Raw genomic sequence first — 21,803 nt, forward strand, 5'->3', positions numbered from 1 at the left:
ATGTATCTATCTATCTCTATCTATGTATCTCTCTCTCTCTCTATCTATGTATCTATCTATCTGTCTATGTATCTATCTATCTATCTATCTCTCTCTCTATCTCTCTCTCTCTCTCTCTATCTATCTATCTATCTATGTATCTATCTATCTATCTATCATTTGGGTTGTTTTGGTGACCCCTGCTGATCATTAATAGAATTACACCAACGTTAATACCCAGTGTGACGTATGTTCCTGTGACGCGCAGAAATTTTAAACTATCGTCCTTGTCAGTGATGGCGGCTTCGTTAAGTTCTCTCCCTGTAAGCTGTAATAACAAATGGTACTACACACGACAACAGATCGACAACAGCCCATCTCGGCGAGCTGGACTTGATCCTGACAAGGAACTGTCCTACAGACAACAGGCAGCGAACCTGCTCCAGGACATGGGACAGCGGCTCAATGTGTATCTTTTGTCGGGGGGACGACTTGCGGCTCACCTAGCTAGCAACATTAGCTTGTTAGCTAGCGAAGTTTAGCTTCTCGTGAAACCGGTTAGGCGGAAAGCATGGCTAGTGGTTGCTATTGTGTTAAGTTCGAAGGCTTTATACGTGTTTATATGTTTTCTATATGTTTCAGACGGTGGTTTGTGATTTTACCACGTTAACGTTAGCGTGCCAGCGTTATCTGAGAGCGGCGTAGTAGGCTAAACCGGGGCCACGAAGGCCTGTGTGTGTTCGGCGGGCCTTCACGACGTTAGCATTAGCTCTGCCTCTTACTGTTAATGTTAGTGAAGAAAGATGTAGCTACAGTGGAACAACGACCTTAAGAAACATTGCGTTATTCGCGTGTTTAAGTGTTTACATGTTTTATCTTTAGACTCTACCCTTTTATATATACGAAAACTGCTTCCGGCTAACATCTTGACTGACGTGAGAAGCTAGCTGGGGTTTCAGTTGCCCTGCCACTGATGTGGTATTGACTTTTATAACGCGGTAATTATTGCTACTTTGTGTTATTTGACATGTAGACCAATGGCCCCAGTTATATGCGCTATATACAGTCAATGCATGTGTTGTGATCTGTTAGTACTGTTTGCTACATTGTCCTTAAATGCCATGTATCAGGTCCCAACTTACAATTAATACAGCCATTGTGTACATGCATCGATTCTACATGGTCCAGTCATTCACTAGATTTCACAGAAATGTAAGTATTGTTTGGCACCTGAAATCGCAGCTACAACTGTCTTGTTAACTTGTGTAAATCAACTAATGGACTTATTTTGGTTTACCCTCGCCAGGTTATATCTCCCGCCGCACTCTTCCTCGCTGCGAAGGTCGAGGAGCAGCCCCGGAAGCTGGAACATGTTATCAAGGTGGCCCATGCATGCCTCGATCCTCAGGATCCTTCACCAGATGTACGCAGTGATGTAAGTGTTGGCCTGTAGTTACAATCGCCTGCAATTGGGCTCTGTCTCCTCCTGAGCTTACCTTATGGGATAGTGATTCAATCTCCGCAGTACTACGGCTTAATCAGAACCAGATTTATTGCCAAACATGTTTGCAAGGAATTTCTTTTGGTGTGTAAGATGCATACAGTTAGCAATAAATATGTTCATGTATTTATTTATTTATATAAGCACTTTGACTTTAAATCAAGAGAGGGCCATCTTTTTAAGCTACTGCATTTTATGTTGCTTGAATTTGTGATGCTCACCATCACAATTTTGTTTTCCTTACAAGAGATGTTTTTTCTAGAAGCAGCTTTGATGCTGACGCTTATATATGAAATATATTTTGGCGATAAGTTAACAACTGTTCTTGTTCTTTAGTCTTGCTTGTCAAATTGCATTTGAACTGGGTACAATTGTTTGAGGTGGTCTTTTTGTTTTGAGTCACCTCAGGTAAAGGGTGGGCGGTCTGACGATTTTAGATCATGATCGGTCTTAAAGGCGCCCGCAATCTACTTTTCAGGCGATGCGTGGAGATTGCGGGTATTAAATGCCCTCCTACTTCTGTTTCCAAACTTCACATAACCTCATTGACTAAGAGCCGCGCTATGTAGTATTAGTATTAAGTTCACCTGTCCGGGAGGCTCTGTCACATTTTCCGCACTCTGTGTCCGCGGACAGCTGTGGGCTTGTACCGGTTAATGTTCTGTGCGTTGTCGGACACATGCAGCCACTTTCCTGAAACCGCTTGCGAGACTGACGAGTCCACAGCAGCCCGTGGCGTTTATGTCCGAGCCTGTCTCCACCGCCTCCGCCTGCAGGTTGTCAACTGTGTGGTTTGGAACGAAAGGGAGCAAACGGGCCAGAGAAACACGGAGGATATCGCTCGTATACATTTTTTATTTATTTTTTGACGACGTAGTTAAGGCGGCAGGCGTGTGTTGCTTAGGCGGCCGCCTTAACTGCAAAGTGCTGCGGGGAACCCTGAAATGGCTATGCTGATTGGACAAATTACTTCACGTGGCACTTTCTTGGTTGAAGTATTGTAAACAACGCAATGTGAGTTATAGCTAGCGGAATGGCGGCTGAGGAGATTATCCCTAAAAGAATATTCTGACAGTGTTTCACTCAGAGCGGCAGAGCCCTGCGATACAAAATCAAAACGGTTATCATTGACACAAAAAAAAAAATGTTTTTACGAAGTACTGTTTTGTGTTTACATTTTGCTACTTTTTCCATTTGAGTTATGAGTTCTTGGAAAGTGTTTTTGTGGTTATGTTATCTTTTTGCTTCTGTTTCCAACTCAGGTTTAAATCACCATTTTGAAACTTGTGTAGTATCTTCTCTTTTGTGATTACAAATTATTATTTTTTTGTATAACCTGTGTAGTATCTTCAATGCAGTATTGTGATTTAATGGTGCAAATGGAGAAATACACAGGCTATTTCAAGTCTGGCTACAGACTACAAGGCATTTTGTAATTGAGATAAAATCTCGCAATTAAGATCATGGATCGTGATTGCGAATTGAGACTGTGATATTGTGATATTATTATTTTTTGGCCAGATCGCCTACCCCTACCGCAGGTGTTGTTCCTTCTTGATACATTGGTCAAGAGAGCAAAAGACAAACATGCTTCCCACTGTCTGTGTATGTTCCAAGTCACGCCTGGTAATGTGATTTTTGTTTTAGCTGCTGTAAAACAAAAAGGCATTTGTACTCACTGTGTAGCTTGTAATCGTCTCAATACTTATCTGTGAGGCGTCTTCAGCTCTACATGAAAGGTAGGGTTAATGTGTTTGACAACGGATAGAGGCCTCCAAGTGAGTAATGTGCCTGTCCTCTCAACTTCAGGCCTACCTGCAACAAGCCCAAGACCTGGTCATTCTTGAGAGCATAATACTCCAGACCTTGGGTAAGTTGGGAAGGAAGAACTGGGTCCCTTGATTTCCCTCCAGAAACACATGTTATCATAAAAATTGTGCTAACCTGTTTTACTTTTGTCCACAGAAAGCCCATATGCGGTTAGCAGCGCAGGAAAGAGACGCTCTCGCTTCATATTAGCAGCACTTACCCACTGTTGCATTACAGCGTTTTCCGCTTTTGTTTCTATTATGTCCATAACTTTTTTTTTTTTTTACATTTCCCTCTTTGTTTCTGGTCTACATATTTTTAAGCCACGCGTTTGAGGACCATGTGATGAATTGCTTCATCACAAATGATGGCTTTTAGTATGTTCGCTACAGCCGGCTTAACCCTCTCCCAAGTTTTCAAGCTTGTAGACGGTTGAAGAAGATAACAGTGGCTTTGTTTTAAAACGCCAAATTGTGTTTTTACTTTTTAAACAAGATTCAGTGTCGTGTATCACACCAAACGTTTGGGGGGGGGGGGCAATTGTAACGGCATGTTTTTCACATTCATCTTTTGTTTTCATATCATCCAGGATGTTATTGGAAGACCCCATGCAAAGTGCTATTCCACGTTATTCTCTGCAACACTTAGTTTGGTGTATAACCGTGTACATTTTCTGGCTTTCAGGGACTTGATTGAAATCTATTTGGTGCATATGTTAGTTTGACTATTGCATTTCATTTATCAGGACTTGTTTCTTTTTGTCCCTTTTTTATTACAGCTTTTGAAATCACCATTGACCATCCTCATACTCATGTTGTCAAGTGCACTCAGCTTGTCAGAGGTGAGCACCAGCTCTTCAATTTAGCTACATTCCGTTTTGTATATTTCAGCATCATATGAAGTTTGCATGTCACATGGTTAACTCGCAGGTTTTAAGTGTGTTTTTTTGTTCTATTGTTGTTCCAGCGAGTAAGGATCTTGCTCAAACGTCATACTTTATGGCCACTAACAGGTATATTCACAGTTCACTGTTGCACATAAGCTTCTGTAATTTGATACGAACAGTAAAATAGTGCAGCATGTTTTCATCTTTTGCGTGTATTGCGTTTGCGTATAATCCTCTAACTCAATATGTCTGCTCTCTTTCCTCTCCCCTCCCGTTTCTGTTTTTTTTGTATTGCCTTATGGGATGTATCCTGCCACGTAGTCTGCACTTGACCACGTTCTGCCTGCAGTACAGTCCGCCGGTTGTGGCCTGTGTGTGCATCCATCTTGCCTGCAAATGGTCCAACTGGGAGATCCCTGTGTCCACAGACGGCAAACACTGGTGGGAGTATGTTGATCCCACCGTTACCCTCGAGCTGCTGGATGGTATGTGCTGTAAACAACCTCGTAGTTGAGTCCCTTTCAAGTATAGGTAGAAAAAAAGGACCTACAAGTCATACAGCCGTTACTTAATCTGAAGCATTTTAACTTTCTCCTGCTGATCTTGTCTTCACTTCTTTGTAACTTCTTTCAGAGCTCACGCACGAGTTCCTGCAGATTCTGGAGAAAACGCCCAGCCGGTTGAAACGGATTCGCAACTGGAAGGTACAGATTTTTGTTGTGGTTGGCCATTGCTCCTTTGTAACCTACGGAGTACGGCCAAGACATCCTGCATTGTGTGGACATTTATTGGTAACTGACTTTGCTGTGATTGTCTGTTTTCTTGGCTGCCAGGCTGGAGGTCAGACCCCAAAAGCCAAGCCAAAAGTCCAGGAGGAGGGGGACCAGAGGGACACCATGATGAGCATGATCTCCATGGCCTCATCGGAGAGCACCGTGGCCGGCTTGATGAGCCTCTCGGCTCCACCTTCCGCCTCCTCTTCCTCATCCGTCGGTGACAAGGACCGGCTTGAATCTGGCAGCGCCCCGACCTGGAGTGGCAAAGGCCAGGCTGGATCCGAGCAGCCCAGCAACGACGTCCACGTCCCAGCGAAGGTGTCGCTGAGCGAGTACCGGGCCAAGAACGCAGACGTCCTGGCTGCCCAGAAGAGAAAGCTAGAGAACATGGAGGCCAGCGTGAAGAGGGACTATGCCAACGCTGCCCAGGCTCTCATTGGTCAGCAGCAGAGGAAGGAGAAGCAGCCGCATCACCACCAGCAGTCCAGCTCCTCCTCCTCTGACAACCCGTCGCCCATAATTCTGAAAATTCCCCTGGAGAAGGAGAGGCACGAGAGGACCTCTCTCAAAATGCGCTTACCCCTAGCGGGGGGAGGCGCAGGCGGAGGCGGCGGCCATAGTGGCGGCGCCCGAGGTCAGGAACAGGACATCAAAGTCCGAATACGAGTGCCTGAGAAGCAAAGGGGGAGTTCAGGAGAGGAGGGCAAGAGCAGGGACAAGCACAGGGAGCGGTCTAACCACCACCATCACCACCACCACCATTCGTCCTCGACGGGTGCCTCGCTCTCCTCCTCACACAAACATTCATCTAGTTCTACTGGGGCTGTCGGAGGCAGCAAAAAAGTCCCCAGCGACTCTTCTAGAACGAGCTCCTCGTCCTCGTCTGCGTCACGCAAGAGGACGCACTCCCAAGATCCCGCAGCAGGCACTCACCCTGCCTCTAAAGCCAGCAAGTCCTCTAGGAATCCCTACCAGCTGCCGTCCCTTTCTTCCTCCTCTGGGCAAACCCTGGGCCACGGCCCTGACATTCTCCCTGCCCTGGGCCTCCCCCACCACCCAGGGATCTATCCGCACTCACACAAAGGCGACAAGACAGACACTAATGGGCACGGCGCGGCTGGCGGAGCCCAGTCAAACGAGTACCAGGACACTTTTGAAATGCTGAACTCACTTCTGAGCGCACAGGGGGTCCAGCCATCCCAGCCGTCCATGTTTGACTACAGATCCCAATATGGGGAGTACCGTTACAGCGGTGGCTCCAGAGGGAACAACCCCAGGCCCCCGCCCCTTCCTTCAGAACCGCCTCCCCCGCTGCCGCCGTTACCCAAATAGGATCGTCATCAGGAGACATATTATACACGTTGTACTTGACATCCCGGACATTCATCTTGTTACATAAAGTATTGTATAATGTTGTTGTATTTTTTAAAACTAGCCCAACTATTTTTTACAGGCTTCAGCGTGACAGCAATGAAATGTACTGGTGAGATAAATGAGTTTGCAACCTTTTTTCTTTTTACATTTGTGGGGCAATAATGAGAGGCTTTAAAAGCTTGCAAAAATGTGAGGGGGGGGGGGAAAGAAAAGGAAAAAAATACAGGAAAGTGTAGATAATATCTTTTGCTCTTCTGTTTTACTCAAATGAAATGTGATGATGGGACTTGTTAATTTTAGCATCGCTGTTTTGGAAATCGTCTTGAAATCATGAGCATCATCGCATACCTTTTTAGGTCTAATAACCGATTTTTTTTTTTTTTTTAATGTTTTTATAGTATGTTATTTATTAATTGAATGCTTTTGAAAAAGAGAAAAAAAAAGAAAAAAACATAGTCCCGTTTTCTACCTTTTTTAAGGTTCCCCCTCTCTGTTCTTTTTTTGGCAGAGGGATATTTCTTCATCAAGACTGTATAGGCTAGTTTGAGAGTGCATGTCTCTAAAGCCATCTTTTCAATATTTTTGTCTTAATTTTTTCTTTTTAAATATTTTCCTCCTTTTTTTTATATTTTTAAACAGCCATAACCTAAAAGAAAATAGGTGAGTGAGCCCACCCCTGGTATTTATCAAATGTATTTCCTTCATTATTTGATGAACTTGTACAAAGACTGTAAAATGTTTAAAACAAACATGAACTATTTTTTACATTTTGTTATGAAAAATTGCAACAACAACAAAAAAAAAAAGTTGTAAATTAAGTAAGCTTGTACTTTTTTGATTTTTTTTGATTTTTCTTTTTTTTCTTTCTTTCTTTAGATTTTGAGTGTTGCAGTCATTGTTTTAAATGGTTGTAAAATATTCATATTCAGTTCTCAAATGATTACACTAATGGACAAAGTTCATACCAAGGATATACATCTATTCAAAGGGTTCAAAGAGTTCAAACATATCTACATGGTCAAAATGAAGGAATTGCCAACAAAAAAAAACCAAATCCCTCTAGAGAAGAAATGGGACTTTTTAAAGTCATGTAATTTGCCACTTGTTCATCAGTTTCCTCTGGAGGGCAAAGTCTTTTTTTATGGTAATGACAGCTAAACGCCAAGAAAAGAAATAGGCAGAATATATGGATGGACAATATTTGTTGTGTTGGCATCAGCAGTGCCCTGAAACTGCCGGGAGCGGGGGGGGGGGGAAGCTCACTTTGTGGCGACCATATTGAGCACAATCTACAATAAAAAAAGTATTCACAATACACTATATCAAAGTCGAATCAAATGCCGTCTGTCCGTCTTCAACGATCGTCTTTCATTTCTGCATTTCCCTTTTTGGGGATGGTTGAAAAATGTGTAAGCCACCGGTGTACGTCTGTCATCTCATGCTGGTCTGATTTTAATCATGTAAAAGCTGACTTTTGACGTCATACCTTCAAAAATTCAGCTTCAGATTGTTTATAGTCCACCCACACGCCATGATTCATCAGAAATGTTTGCATGTGTTCTTTAGTTGTGTAAATCATACAGGCAAGCAGGTTATCGGCATACATCCACTAAAGAGTCATGAGTATAAAGTACAATACTCTCTTAATTAAATGAGTGATTAATTTGTGTAAAATATAGTGGAAGGGGTGCCACTTGTTGGCGAGAAAATTGGGTGTCATTTGTAGATTTAATTCATACTAAGCTCATGTGGTTTTGATCGTATAGTATTACTGCTGTGTTTGATCCGTTTGTGATCCAAAAACTCGTTTGTTTTAGGCATTTCACAGTAATGCAGTACAACAAATCATCGGCTGTTGTAAAATATTTTTGTTCCCTTGATTATGTGGAAGATGAGCTGGAAAGAGCGCCGCTCTTTGCTCAGGTGGCAGACTGTTAACTTTTGGTTGTTAACAGGGAAACAGTAAATGCACTGAATATTTATCTCAGTAGGTTTGCCTACAATGCAAATGACAAAAGTGTTACATGTCTAATGGTTAGACTATTAAAATAGATATTTCCATTTTTGAAAATGATCTTATTGGAGATGCACACATCTTCCAATTTAAGTATTAACTTTATGCTGTGAGGAAAGTCATAAAAAAGGACACGTATTTCAAAAATAAATCACATGTCAGAATAATGGAAGACACTCATGCAACCTAACAATGCAAAATTACATAGCTACAATAAGTTTCATGTTTTTTTTTTTTCTTCACGTCTTGGTGTTTTTAGTGACACTCAGGTCTGGAAATGAAATGTTTTGGGATTTTATTTGTTTTTAGTTAAACATATGTGAACACTGTTCTTTTTGATATAATGTGGTTGCTTTATTCTCAATTAAAGTCAATAAATATTTTAAGAAACCGCTTGCATTACATTTTTTATTTTTTACATATAGGGACCTTTATAGAATTTCACTGCTGCAGTGTTGAGGGTGGAAAAGATGTCTACTGTTGAAGCCAGTTTGATTGGCAGCTTGTGGGCCAATGAAATAGCTAGTGGGCCAATGAAATACCTAGAGATTTTGACCAATCAGAACGCTAAGTGGGCGGGTCAGCTTGTTTCTGCAGTGGTTAATGCAAGAAGAGAAAACCGACGTAGTGTGTTTCGGAAGCTAAACCCAGTCGGATCGCTGCGAGGAAGGTAAGCAATTGTAAACCCAAAATGCGTTTGTGTTCATCTTCGGGCACCGAGGCATTTCGATGATATCAAAAAAGACGACCATCTGTTTACGTCGGTCAGCAAAACTCGGTCTTCGCCGCACATTTTTAAAAGTAGCGATAAGCTAGTGTTAGCAACTGCTAGACAAAGATGGCGACGCCATAACTGAAAAGTGACGCAGTAAAGAGAGGCGGGCTAAAGCTCGGTGTGGCGGCTGGGTTATACGTTAGACTGGTTAAAGACAGAATGTAACGTTACTTATGCTAGATTTTAAATAAACATTTTATTCTTTACGTTAGTACTTAAGTTTTACTTGTTTGGTGTTTATGACAGTTTTAAATGTTAAGGATATGTATTTACTTGTAATGAAGTTACTGTGCGGTTTTTGAGAAGCCACCTGACCCGCCACCGCCTCTGCCGCGCGGTAACTCGCTGTCTCCAGTCATTTCAATTAACAGAAGGCGGCAGAGGGGACGCGGTTTTGATCACGGCGTATGAAGCGCTTGCCGCCTACGTAAGTAGCTGACTGTGCTAAACTTCTGGGGGTAACCGTCGGGCGGCAGGACCCGCTTTTAAAAACGCATTTTGTTGTTTGCATGTAGGCAGTGGTGGTTGCCGCGCGGCGATGTGAAACCAGCTTTAATATGAAAAACGACGAGAGACTGCGAGTGCGATTACTGATACTGGCAGTGAATGGCAAGCGTGTGTCAGGACATTGGCAAGCGAGCGGCACTGCAGTGGCAAGCCTTGGGCAGGTGTCAGGACAGTGGCAATCGGCGGCAGTTGAAAGACGCTGCCTCAATTCGCCATAAACTATGGGTGTCACCACAGGTCAGCTGTAGGTTTAATGATTTTTGTTGAGCTCTCTCTTTCTTTCTTTTTTATTTAATTACTTCCGCCTAGGAGGTTAGACTGACTGGCTGACTAATTTATTTTGCAGTTGGGTTAAGGCAACACAACTACATGGTTAGGTTTAAGCAACTAAACTGAGTGCAAATAGCATTGTTGACTAATGACACATAGGGGCTAATGGCATCTACCTTAATCAAACGCCTACTGACTCGTGATATCTATGCAGCAGCAGAGTGACAACCTGTGGCACTTAGTGGAACTCCTAATTGATGATTTCATTTACTGTCATACCGACTATGCCTTTCATCTCTGGTAGTAAGTGCAGCTCTAGCTTTCATATTTCAGGTCTCGATTAGTCTTTTTGTCTATAAAATGACAAAATATGTCTGGTATTGTCAGTCTTTTTGTCCACACCTGAATAACTGAAAGATATTCATTTAACTGTCAAGAGTGGTTGCTATTTGTTCTTAAACTTAAGCAAATTATTAACCCACTACCAAAATGGATAACTGGATTATTAGTCTGTCAATTGATTTTAATCAATTAACATACAAATTGTTCCAACTAACTATTTTGCAGACTTGCGATGAACAGGATACGAATCCACGTTTTGCCTTCAAGTCGGAACCGGGTGACCCAGACACCTCGTCCTCAGGAGCCCCTGGCCTGCTCCTTTACCCAGCGACCGTGCTCTCAGCCTCGCCTGGACGGCCTGGAGTACTGCATCAAACACATTTTGGAAGATAAGAATGCTCCATACAAGCAGTGCAGTTACGTCTCTGCCAAGAATGGGAAGCGCTGCCCCAATGCCGCACCAAAAGTCGAAAGAAAAGATGGGTGGGTGGAAAGTCACAATTGAATAAGCTTTTTAACAAGTTATAAACAAGTTAGACGTCAGCTTTATTATGAACTGTAAGTCTCAGTATGGAAGACAGGAAAAACTAGGCCCCTAATAACCTATCCAAGCACCTTTCTGACAACGCTTCTCCGATGACTGTTTGTTCTTTAGAGTGACGTTCTGTGCAGAGCATGCTCGCAGAAATGCCATGGCCCTCCGAGCTCAGATGAGAAAGGCATCTTCTGGTCCGTCCCCAGAGTCACTGTTGTCACAGCTAAGTGGATACAACCGCGCAGAGATGCACAGCATTGACGGAGGACGCTCTGAAGCTAGCCGGATTCTAGGTAAATGGTCTTGTTTCTAAATTGTAGACACAAGTTTATCTCCAGTGCATTGACTTTTCGTCTGTATTATGGTGTGTCATTTCTCTTGCAGTTTATGTTAATATGTGGGAATATGATTATAACTTTTAACTTTCTCTGGACAGATGAGGACAGTCTGAGTGAGGAGGAGCAGGGTCCCTTGGTACTAGACCAGACATGGAGAGGAGACCCTGACAGTGAGGCAGACAGCGTTGACAGCGATCACGAGGATCCTCTGAAGTAAGCTGAATTATCCGTCCATATCTTTAATTTTTAATCTAAACTCGCATTGTCATGTTATTGGATTAGGTCGTTGTTTGACTCTTATTTTGCCATTAGACATTAATGTACTGCCTTAAGCAAAAGCTGTGACTCAATTCATTGTACAAACTAATTCTGATCAGGTTTTGAGTATGTAGTGTGTTAACACTGGAAAGGTGACAAAATAGCCGCTTTCTGACTGCAGGGATTTTAGATAGCTGTATTCACTGGAACATAAAATTCCTAGAACCCTTTTTTTTTCTGGTGTTCCGACTGGACCAATTTGGGGATTTTTAAGTCCCTCTGGCCGCAGTTCCTGTAACTCTTTCAGCTCCTACTTCAGGGCCACGGTCTTTTCTCTTTTCCCTTTTCAGCATATGAACCTAGGTCAATGAGGGTCGGGTTTCCGGTACAGACAGACCAACAACGGGACAATTTTAACAATTTTCGTCATCTTATTCATCACTAATTTCAGTTCTGACAACGTTTTAGGCGAGAACTGAACTGTTTAGATTTCGAATATAGGCAGTCTTGCGGAAATTGATGCTGAATTTACAATTTGCTTCAAAGTTTTCGGAGTTGAGAAGCTCCATGAATTGAGGTGACAGCCAGCAGGCTCCTGCCCCGGCCGCTAGCACGTCGCTCGGCCAGTCATGCTCAGACACCTCGCGGTGAGCTGGAGGTCTCTCAGACCGCTCTCGTAAATAAGAGGCTTTTATTTTGCCGTTTACGGTTCGTTTGTTTAAATATCACAACACGTGTCCATCATGAGATTAACGGGAACCTGTGGTTAAATGTCTTTTCGGAGTTAAACTCCACAAGCGTGTCCTGTGGCTCGCCGGCCGTCACACACAGTCGCACACACGTCCGCGGGAGGGAGAGAGAGATTTCTCTTCGGGAGACTTGTTTAAAATAATGACAAATATGCTATATACACATTAGATTTAGTATTTAGTTCATACTTTTTTTGTGTATTTGTTTTCTAATTTTATGCTATAAAGACCGTTGCCGTGCTTGCGTCACTCCCTTACCCCTCCTATAGTCCCTATGGCCACTTCGCCAGTGCGAATGCAAATGGTAAAAAAAACGTTTTGGGGGAGAGTAGTTAGTAGATCTGTTTAGAAGTGGACTTTTCCTAGAACTACGTTCCTGTAACTACTTGGTCGGAAAGCGGCTATTGTAAGTGGTCAAAAGTCAGCATACAAACTTAAAAAAAAAACGGAATTTATAGTCTCAGAATGTGATTGCACACAAAATGCAAAAATAACAACTGCAGGAAGATCTTGGAAAACAAAAGTATAAAATCTTTGGGAAAACATTTTTTATTTTTTTTTTATTTATTTTTTCCTCTGAGGTTTAGTTAGCAGTGGCTTTATAAAATTACAATGTTATTGAAAGGCACACATACTAATTCCTGTTTGTATATAAAACTATGCATGTTTTTTTTTTTATACTAATGGCAAAAACGCTTAACTGCATATAGCACATACTGTTTATAATTTTTATATTGTAAAATGTCTTAATGTGGCCTCAGTCCAAGATTGTGTAGTCACATGGGATGGAGCTAGTTTGAGAAGTACAGCTGTGACATCATCCTTTTCCATGTAACATTACAGTGACATAGTTTCTTTTGTAAATCGCAGGCATGCAGGGGTGTACACAGCAGAGGAGGTGGCACTCATCACTCGAGAAAAACTCATCCGGCTCCAATCCCTCTACATTGACCAGTTCAAACGCCTGCAGCACCTGCTTAAGGAGAAAAAGCGCCGATACCTGCACAACCGCAAAGTGGAGCACGAAACTCTAGGTAAATATATAACTAATGGGTTAGTAAGTACACATGTTTTGCTTCGTTCCACCTGTTGGAAATCCTTCCACGCCCTCTCATGTTTATGCACTCACAGCCCTGAGCGTTATCTGTATGTGTTTATGATGCTCTCAGGGAGCAGTCTGCTGACAGGGCCTGAAGGTCTGTCCATGAAGGAGAGGGAGAACCTGAAGAAGCTCAAAGCTCTGCGCCGATACCGTCGTCGGTACGGTGTGGAAGCCCTGCTGCACCGGCAGCTTAGGGAGAGGAGGCAGGCTGTGACAGACGGAGCTCCTCAGGTGTGACCCCCCATCACAGTAGAAAGTAGTAAAACTATTCAGCGTTTGAGACTTGTATAACTTTATTAATCAACTAATGTTAAAGGCTCCGTTCACTAAATCACATAGAACGCTCCTTTTCTCCTAGTGGTATGTAGCCATGGAAATGGTTTCTAGTTTCTGTTCAGGTTTCAAGAAATCAAAGTCTGAAACATTTGTGGCCATCCCAGGGGAATGTGTGAAGGGAATTATGTTTGTGCTTTTAAACTGTAGAGCAGTTTGTCTTCCCCAGAAACAATTTCCCAAGTTCTTTGGATGATCCAAAGACATTGCTTTGAGCTGTTTTCACTGGAACAACAATACTTCTGAAGAAATGCAGTAGTCTCTATGAAAACTGACAGCACAGGGGTCAGCAGTTTGGCTCAATCATGAGCCAGTTTTTTCCAGCATTGTTCATTTACAGGCGTGGTGGAAACGCAGGCTTACGTGTTATGTTGTGTTTTTATCTTTTTAAAAATAATCAGACTGATCTCATGAAATGGCGTTTGTGTGACACGCCAATTTGTATGCCATTATCGGCGTGTTATCAAGACGCATACTCTTCTTTAGCGTGTTTATAAATGCCGTTTGGCCTGAATTGACTTACGTTACCGTGCGATTGTGTGTCAATTCACACCGTAGCGAGTAGTAAGAAAGGGCGAAAAATCCAGGACTTTCACCCAGGAGACCGGAGATCGTGTCACGTTTCCTAAACTCAATCGTCGCTTTCTTCTTTAATAAATCCAACCCCGTTGTCGTTATTTTCCTTAACCCAACCGGTTCTTCTTTTCCTAAACCCAACCCGCGTGTGACGTTTCCTAACCTCAACCGTCGCTTTCTTTTCGCGATAACACGCCAAGTGGCGTGTATGTTTACGTCCGCTGTATACAGCGTAGACATACACGCGGATAGCTCAAAATGCGTACAGATAACACGCCACTTTGGCTTAAGAAAGTGGCCATGTATGTTTACGCAAAGTCATGATGTCGCGTTGAAATAATGGTATTTAAGAATAAATTGATTTATAGAACTGTTTTAGGATGGTATGCAGTAGCATGTCATTTTCCCCCATAGTGGCTAACATAGTCATCAATTTCTTGTGTCGCACTACCAGACTAGAGATGAAAATCCTTTGCCAAGTTTTAACGTAAACTATGAAAGGGAAAAGTTTGGCTCTGCCAGGGGCCGTTTGGCCCCCAAACTTGCTGTTTGTCTAACACTGCCCTCTGTATTAACCATATTCGCTAAGACTCTGTGGGGAGAAATGATTTTATTTTTCAAAAATCTGTGGGAACTACAAACTATGCTATTCCCTTCCACTGTATTGCGGTGAAGGCATGCATTTCTGAAGCTGATATCTCCAAACCTATCTGCATGGCTAGATACTGCTAGAAGGGAGATTTTTCATATGTGGGCAGACTTTGTATGCTTTAAATGTAGCAGCGCAGTAGTGTCCTCAATTATGTTGATTACTACTGTGAATTGGGCAGATAATACATACTTTGGGGTTTGAGATTATGCTCAACATATTTGAGTGCAGCAGAATGGAATTTCAATTCACTTTTTATAGGCTTTTTTCCTCTGACAAGTTTATGGCATTAAAGGAATGATTAATGTTTTTAAGGATGATTATAGTTCTAGAGGAAATGCTGTTTAGGTTCTGTTTGGACCTCACCTAACACTTCTTTCCTCTGTTGCAGCCACACACAAGAACGGTGCATGAGAAGTGCATCTCCTTTGTGGAGGGAACTCGATGTACCAACCCCTGCATGCCTATGACCAGGCACTGTGTCTCACGTATCCTCAATTGTTTTTAAAAAGCATGTTTGACCACAATTGTGTGGACCGTTTACATATAAGGAACCACAGATGCATTTACCTATATTAATTGAATGAAGACGTTTACATTTAAACATGTCTTTTTAAATGAACAAACGGAGGTTTTTCTGCTCATTTAGCCATCTTCACCTCGGCCCTGATCAAGACCAGCAGCTTGCAGTAGCTGTTGGTTTCAAATGGTGCCTACATAAAACTCCTTCCTGTGGTCTGTTGATTTTTCCCAGAGTAACAAAGGGGCTAATCTTTTCAGTTGGAAGGAACAAAATATCTTCACACCCTGCCTCCAGTTAAACATCAAATCATTGGGGATAGTCTCGTGCTATCCATGTTTTTCAACAGGATTTAAACTAGAGATGGTCCGATACCATTTTTTGCTTCCCGATTCCGATACCTGAACTTGCGTATCCGAGAAACGATCCGATACCAGTGTGTCATATATTTTATGTTTTAACAGCTGTATACTACTATCTTATCTTTGTCAGTCTGGCTCAGGTTAAACAACAATGAACGCCCCAGAACCTTCTTTTATTCTGCAGTTTGACAATCAGTTATAACGGATAAACAACAAACTACTTTTTTAACGTAGATTTTCTTTCGGGCTTTATTAAATGGTATCGGATCGGTGTATAAACTCCAGTACTTCCCGATACCAGCGTTTTAGGCAATATCGGAGCCGGTACTGGTATCGGAGCATCTCTAATTTAAATTTGTAGTTTTATCTGTATCGGCTAACAGCAAAATGGTTTTACTGGAAGTACATAACTTTGTGTTCCAATTGCCATTTTAGTTGGACGGTGATTAAACACTCCTGACACCAGTGTTGTATTGTAAGCTGTACAAACCCTCCAAAATATTAATGCTCAGACTAAATCGCAAAACTTCTAACTACAAAATCACTCGGGCATATCATTTAATACAGTCAAGCCCATTGCAACTTCACAGTAAGTAGCCTTATGTTAAGAAATCATTACAACAAGATTATTTTCACAAGAGTAATTGTAGTACTTGCAGTAATGCCAATTATACTAACTTTGGAGGCTAAAGTTTGCCATCAATCACAATGTCCACAGGTCAGACTTTGGTTTTTACTTTTTAAGATGGGAGCAGTTTTCTTTATCCGTTGATTCTGTTATGTTGCCATTTTTGTGCGTTTGTGTAGACATTGTGTGTCCATTGTCCTTGACAACCGGACACTCAGACATCTTCCAGGACGGCAATCAGGTGCTTTTCAAAATGTGTCCAGGCCTGAAAGATGTCCCATGTGAACGCACCGTGCATATGGGTCAGTCTGACGATCCTCGCTGCCCGCTGCACCTCACCCTGCCGCCCCCCATGTACCAGCCCGAGCAGGAACCTCCACCACAGGAGCAGATCACCACTGCAAGCAGAGACATGTATCTGAGTGCGGCAGAGCTTCAGCCCACAGAGAGCCTTCCCCTAGAGTTCAGCGATGTATGTAGAAATGATGATCCCCTACCGTGGTCCTCTGATGTATATGCACTGTATTAAAAATGTAATGTTCCACACTTCTCGTTAGACGGGATTGCTGCCGTTTTTAGGGTGAGATTGTTCACTCCACTCGTGTCTGGGGTGGGAGCTAGAAAGTTAACACAGAAAAAGGGTCCCGAAGATGGTCCTATCTTCATCAAATAACAAGAATGCAATGTTTTTTGTACCAGTCTGATTCAACCGGACTAAACGCAGGTTTGAAAACACCCCAACTCTTGTACGAACTAAAACAACCTGATCTCTGAATGAATTTGAAAGCTAAACTACTATTAAATTCATAATTCTTCAAATGATTGTAAATTGTCAAGAGTGATCTATCTGTATATTTATGCAATGTGGTTTAGTAATCATGGTAACGCAAGACTGCAGCGCTGATTTATGCCGGACAACGGTCACAAAAACTGTCCATTGTCTGTCAGTCAATATGACTTAAGCGCTTTCTTTTTTCTTTTTTTTAAAAGAGACTGTGTGAACGCGAACTGGCAGAACTATAAAAGGCGAACCCGTATCACTTTCGCTTGATCTGGCCCAAATGAATCAAACTACAGGTTTAAAAGCACCCTTGAAATACTTCTATTGGCATGTTTTTAGATGAAGCAAATGACCTTGTTTTTCGGTGCATCTCTTAACAAGCCTCTGCGATTTAGTTGTGAGCCGACTCCAATAAGTGTCCAGCTTGTAGATGATCAAAAGTTCATATTTATTACACAAATGTTTGTCATTTGCCGTTTTCAGTATTGTACGATAAACACACAATTGGGCATAAACTCAGGCTGGGTTACAAGCTCGGTCAAAAAACTGGAAGCTTCTCCCACATACAGCACAGAGCAGCAACAGCTGAAGCTGTTTGCATTACCACGTCGACTTTGATTATTCCGAAGCAAGGATGCTCCAAATGACACAAATATACATACAACTTTTAAAAGTTTTATGTTAAGATTTAGATTTCATCCTGTTATACAGGACCTGGATGTGGAAGGGGATGGTATGCAGGGTCCTCCGTCCCCCCTACAGTTTGACACGGCCCTGGCCCTGGAGGACCAGACCATCAGAGCCATCGCTGAGGCCCCGATGGACATCCTGACTGGAGAAGACCCAGACCAGGTCGACCTGGATGCCTCGGAACACGAGCTCTCGGAAAGAGATGTGGATGCCATCATGCACGACCAGGTTAACTCTCAGTCAGGGGCATCTCGAATATCTTGATTCTTAATGAATGATGGCGCCCATACACTTACAATTTCGTTGTATGTAATGTATGGGTCTAATAAAATCTTGGTCACAATCTGTGTCAGTACGATGTCAATTTTAAGATGTGTGCGATGGTTGACTGTAGCGCTATGATGTGAATAAGGAAAATATAGATGCAACTTAAAGGCTAACTTTTTTTTTTTTTTTTTTTGGGTCTTAAGTGATGACTCTGGTCCAGTATTAAGCAAGACCGCTGCAGCCGGAAAGTTATTGGGCCACAAAAAGTGCTCGTTTTACCACTGACAGGCTCAGATTATTGTTCTAAGTGTCTGACAACATTAACAAAAAGGTCGACCTCTGTAGGGATCCTTTCCATAATGTTGTCCGACACTGAAAAATCACAAAATCTGAGCCCGTCTGTGACAAAAAACAAACAGCACTTTTAGTGGACAGAAATGGTCAACGCACATTTGCCCTATAGGGTTACATTGCAGTCCGGTTCGCGGTTACAGCGTTCTCGCTCAATACTGGACCATTTTTAAAGATTTTGTTCACATAGTCCCTTATAAACAAATCCATGAGAAAATAGGGTCCAGGTTGGGGGAAAAAACAAAAACAAATTACCCTTCAAAGGATAGGTTCAACACTCCCATGTCCAAATGTACATTGGAACTTTTTTATTACAATAATTCCTTTAGGTCCAACTGGCTGGTAAGAGATTCTTTCTTAACGTGCTATTAATATCTGAAGTTAATGAGGAGATCAAATTGATATTTCCCCAAACGCAGTCTTTCTAGTACAAAAGTCTCTCCTTGTGTTAGTATCTCTTCCAATGTTTATATCACACCTGACTGTTTTTTTTAAGACAGATTTGGAAAAAATCAGGAACCTATTTAATGACCTCTCTCTGCTTGCGTCACTGTTTTATAAAAATGTAGCCAGACAACTAAAACAGATTTGGCTGTAGTGCATCCTCAAAACCAGTGGTGGAATGTAACTGAGTACATTTACTCAAGTACTGTACTTAAGTACAAATGTTGAGGTACTTTACTTGAGTCTTTTCTTTTCACACCACTTTCTACTTCTACTCTGCTACATTTCAGAGAGAAATATTGTACTTTTTACTCCACTACATTCATCTGACAGCTTTAGTTACTTTACACATTAAGATTTTCGCACACAAAACACGCTGTTGTTTGAGGCTGTTGTGTTTTATGGATATGTTTGATTCATGCTAATGTATATTTTTTTTCCAGACATATTGTAATGTTTTTGGGGGAAAAAACGTTCAAAAAAAGTATCAAACAATAATTTGGCGGCCCCCCCCTCCAGATCACTGGACTAGACCATTAAACACAGAACCGTTTGGATCGTTTCCAGTTTCTAAAATGGGAGGATTTTTCTGCATTAAGTACTTTTACTTTTAATACTCCAAGTACTTTTCCTGATGATACTTATATACTTTTACTTAATTAACATGTTCAATGCAGGACTTTTTCTTGTAATGGAGTATTTTTTACAGTGTGGTTTACTTAAGTAAAGGATCTAAATACTTCTTCTACCACTGCTCAAAACAAAGTAGGTAGTACTGTCACCTCCCCTGGGAAATAAAATAAATGATTAAGTGTGTGAAAGACAACTAGTCTTACTGGGAATTAAAGCGTCCTGTTGGGTAATAAAGAATAGAAACACAGCGGTGAAGTTATAGTCCAGCCACCAGAACTACTACAGAGAGCTGCAACGATAATAGAGTATTTACTAATGGAGGTAGTGCAAATGTAAGGTGATTATAAAGTACAAACATGAATAATGGTGGGTGTGGAAAATATAAAATACAAATTGAAGATAAATTATATGAACAAATACAAATGCAGACTGTGTGTATAAGGCTAACACAGCTGGTAACTTACAGTCCAGCCAAAAGGTAATTAAAAAAGAGTGATGATTTGCATAGAAAATATAAAATACAATTAGAAGGCAAATATATAAACAAATGCAAATTGTGCGTAAGTCTACCATAGCCGGTAACTGACTGTAAAAATTAAAATGTATGCACCTTTTCATCATTTCTTCTATTGAATAGTGAATATTAGGATGGTGGGAACAAATGTAGAAATGATGATACAGTGGTGCTCTTAAGTTTATGAACCCATGTTGAAGTTGACTAAAAAGAGGAATAAAAAAAAAAATCATCTTTTGGAAATTGATCTTAATGCCTTAATTAAAAAAATGAGGAAAATTCCAACCTTTAAGGACACCAGTTTTCTTTGTGAATGAATAATGTATCATAAATAAATAAATGTTCTTCCTTAAAATACAGGGGGCATAAGTATACACACCCCTATGTTAAATTCCCATAGAGGCAGGCAGATTTTTATTTTTAAAGGCCAGTTATTTCATGGATCCAGGGTACTATGCATCCTGATAAAGTTCTGTGGCCTTTGGAATTCAAATAGCCCCCCCCCCACATCATCACATACCCTTCACCATACCTAGAGATTGGCATGGTTTTATTTCAGTTAGCCTAATAGCTGGCTAAGAGATGATTTTATGGAAAGTACCCCATGTCAATCTCTGGGTATGGTGAAGGGGATGTGATGAGGGTATCCTGGATCCATGAAATAACTGGCCTTTAAAAATCAAAGTCTGCCTGCCTCTATGGGAATTTAACATAGGGGTGTGTATACTTATGCCCCCTGTATTTTAAGGAAGAACATTTATTTATTTATGATACATTATTCATTCACAAAGAAAACTGGTGTCCTTAAAGGTTGGAATTTTCCTCATTTTTTTAATTAAGGCATCAGGATCAATTTCCAAAAGATGATTTTTTTTTATTCCTCTTTTTAGTCAACTTTAGCATGGGTTCATAAACTTATGAGCACCACTGTGTAACAATTCTGTTTCATGGATTCATTTGCTATTAAATACATGTATTTGTATGGGTGAATTGGAAATTGAAACAGGTACAGTAGATGGGAACTATTGTCTTCAAAGTCAGTGGACTCTACTCACAATGTGATCTAGGACCACTGTTTTTGAATGAATGGCTAAAAGATTTCTCTCAACCATCGCCCAACAATCGCACAGCGTGAACAAACTTTGTAGCAAAAACAAGCCACTGAAGCAAGTCAATAAAGAAAGCAATCATTTGTGTTGTGTCTCCACATTCTTGTACTGTATGTTGACACAAATAAGTAGGGATTTCAGCCATAAAATGAACACAAATAATGTTTTAGCCAAAACAACAGAGCAGTGGCTGTACTACTGTCCTTCTAACTTGCTGTTCTTCCATCTAGATGATGTCAGAGGTTGCAGGAGGTGAAGAAAAAGATGCCACTGACCATTCACTCCAAGACATTAACTCTGCTGCAATTGATGCTCCCAGATGAAGAACCTCTGCAGCATCATCACAAAGAACATGTTTCACTTCCACAAAGACTGATGTTGAGGTCAGAATAACCTTTACAGCCCATTTGTCGTGGGTGTATTTATTTAGTTTTTTTCTGGGTTAAATTGCCTTAAAATTGTACCTAATTAGTTTGTCTGTTGAATAAAAGGACATCTTTCATCCACAAATAAACGATTTTATGAGTACTTTTGTTGAATGTAATAATCTCCATATGGTCTTTTACAGTGTGGAGAGAATATTTGAAGGCACTAAAAAAAACACATACATCCAGCTGTTTCAAAGTATATGTTGAAGTTATGTTTGGCAGCATGGGGACAGCCTCTTAAAAAAAAGAAAAAAGAAAATTGGGGCGGGTAATGCAATTTCATACAATGACATCACTTTTCCT

At 41.3% G+C, this 21,803-nt stretch overlaps 2 protein-coding genes and 1 non-coding gene across 5 annotated transcripts; all 3 read left to right on the forward strand.

Annotated features, from left to right (window-relative positions):
• The first annotated feature begins 252 nt into the window (after window positions 1-252).
• ccnt1 (cyclin T1) lies at window positions 253-8,730 on the forward strand. 2 transcript variants are annotated; one of them, XM_078255861.1, is made up of 9 exons: window positions 253-448; window positions 1,110-1,191; window positions 1,286-1,414; window positions 3,290-3,350; window positions 4,068-4,130; window positions 4,256-4,301; window positions 4,497-4,660; window positions 4,809-4,879; window positions 5,009-8,730. In XM_078255861.1, the coding sequence occupies exons 1-9, from the start codon at window positions 276-278 to the stop codon at window positions 6,281-6,283; spliced, it is 2,064 nt and encodes a 687-aa protein (XP_078111987.1). In that variant the 5' UTR covers window positions 253-275; the 3' UTR covers window positions 6,284-8,730. The 2 variants fall into 2 exon arrangements, with proteins under 2 accessions (XP_078111987.1, XP_078111986.1); XM_078255860.1 differs by having other exon boundaries at window positions 4,068-4,129; window positions 4,246-4,301.
• Window positions 8,731-8,924: 194 nt separating this feature from the next.
• Window positions 8,925-21,759, forward strand: kansl2 (KAT8 regulatory NSL complex subunit 2). Of its 2 annotated transcripts, none has more exons than XM_078255867.1 (10): window positions 8,925-9,009; window positions 10,459-10,716; window positions 10,889-11,061; window positions 11,205-11,319; window positions 12,984-13,147; window positions 13,283-13,446; window positions 15,165-15,261; window positions 16,502-16,755; window positions 17,776-17,982; window positions 21,303-21,759. In XM_078255867.1, the coding sequence occupies exons 2-10, from the start codon at window positions 10,466-10,468 to the stop codon at window positions 21,393-21,395; spliced, it is 1,518 nt and encodes a 505-aa protein (XP_078111993.1). In that variant the 5' UTR covers window positions 8,925-9,009; window positions 10,459-10,465; the 3' UTR covers window positions 21,396-21,759. The 2 variants fall into 2 exon arrangements, with proteins under 2 accessions (XP_078111993.1, XP_078111994.1); XM_078255868.1 differs by lacking the exon at window positions 8,925-9,009 and adding an exon at window positions 9,635-9,858.
• Window positions 15,434-15,568, forward strand: LOC144521427 (small nucleolar RNA SNORA2/SNORA34 family). The gene has a single exon (XR_013502325.1). It is a non-coding gene; the product is annotated as a small nucleolar RNA SNORA2/SNORA34 family (small nucleolar RNA).
• Window positions 21,760-21,803: the final 44 nt, after the last annotated feature.

This window comes from Sander vitreus, chromosome 7, assembly GCF_031162955.1.
Source record: "Sander vitreus isolate 19-12246 chromosome 7, sanVit1, whole genome shotgun sequence".
NCBI lineage: Eukaryota > Metazoa > Chordata > Actinopteri > Perciformes > Percidae > Sander > Sander vitreus.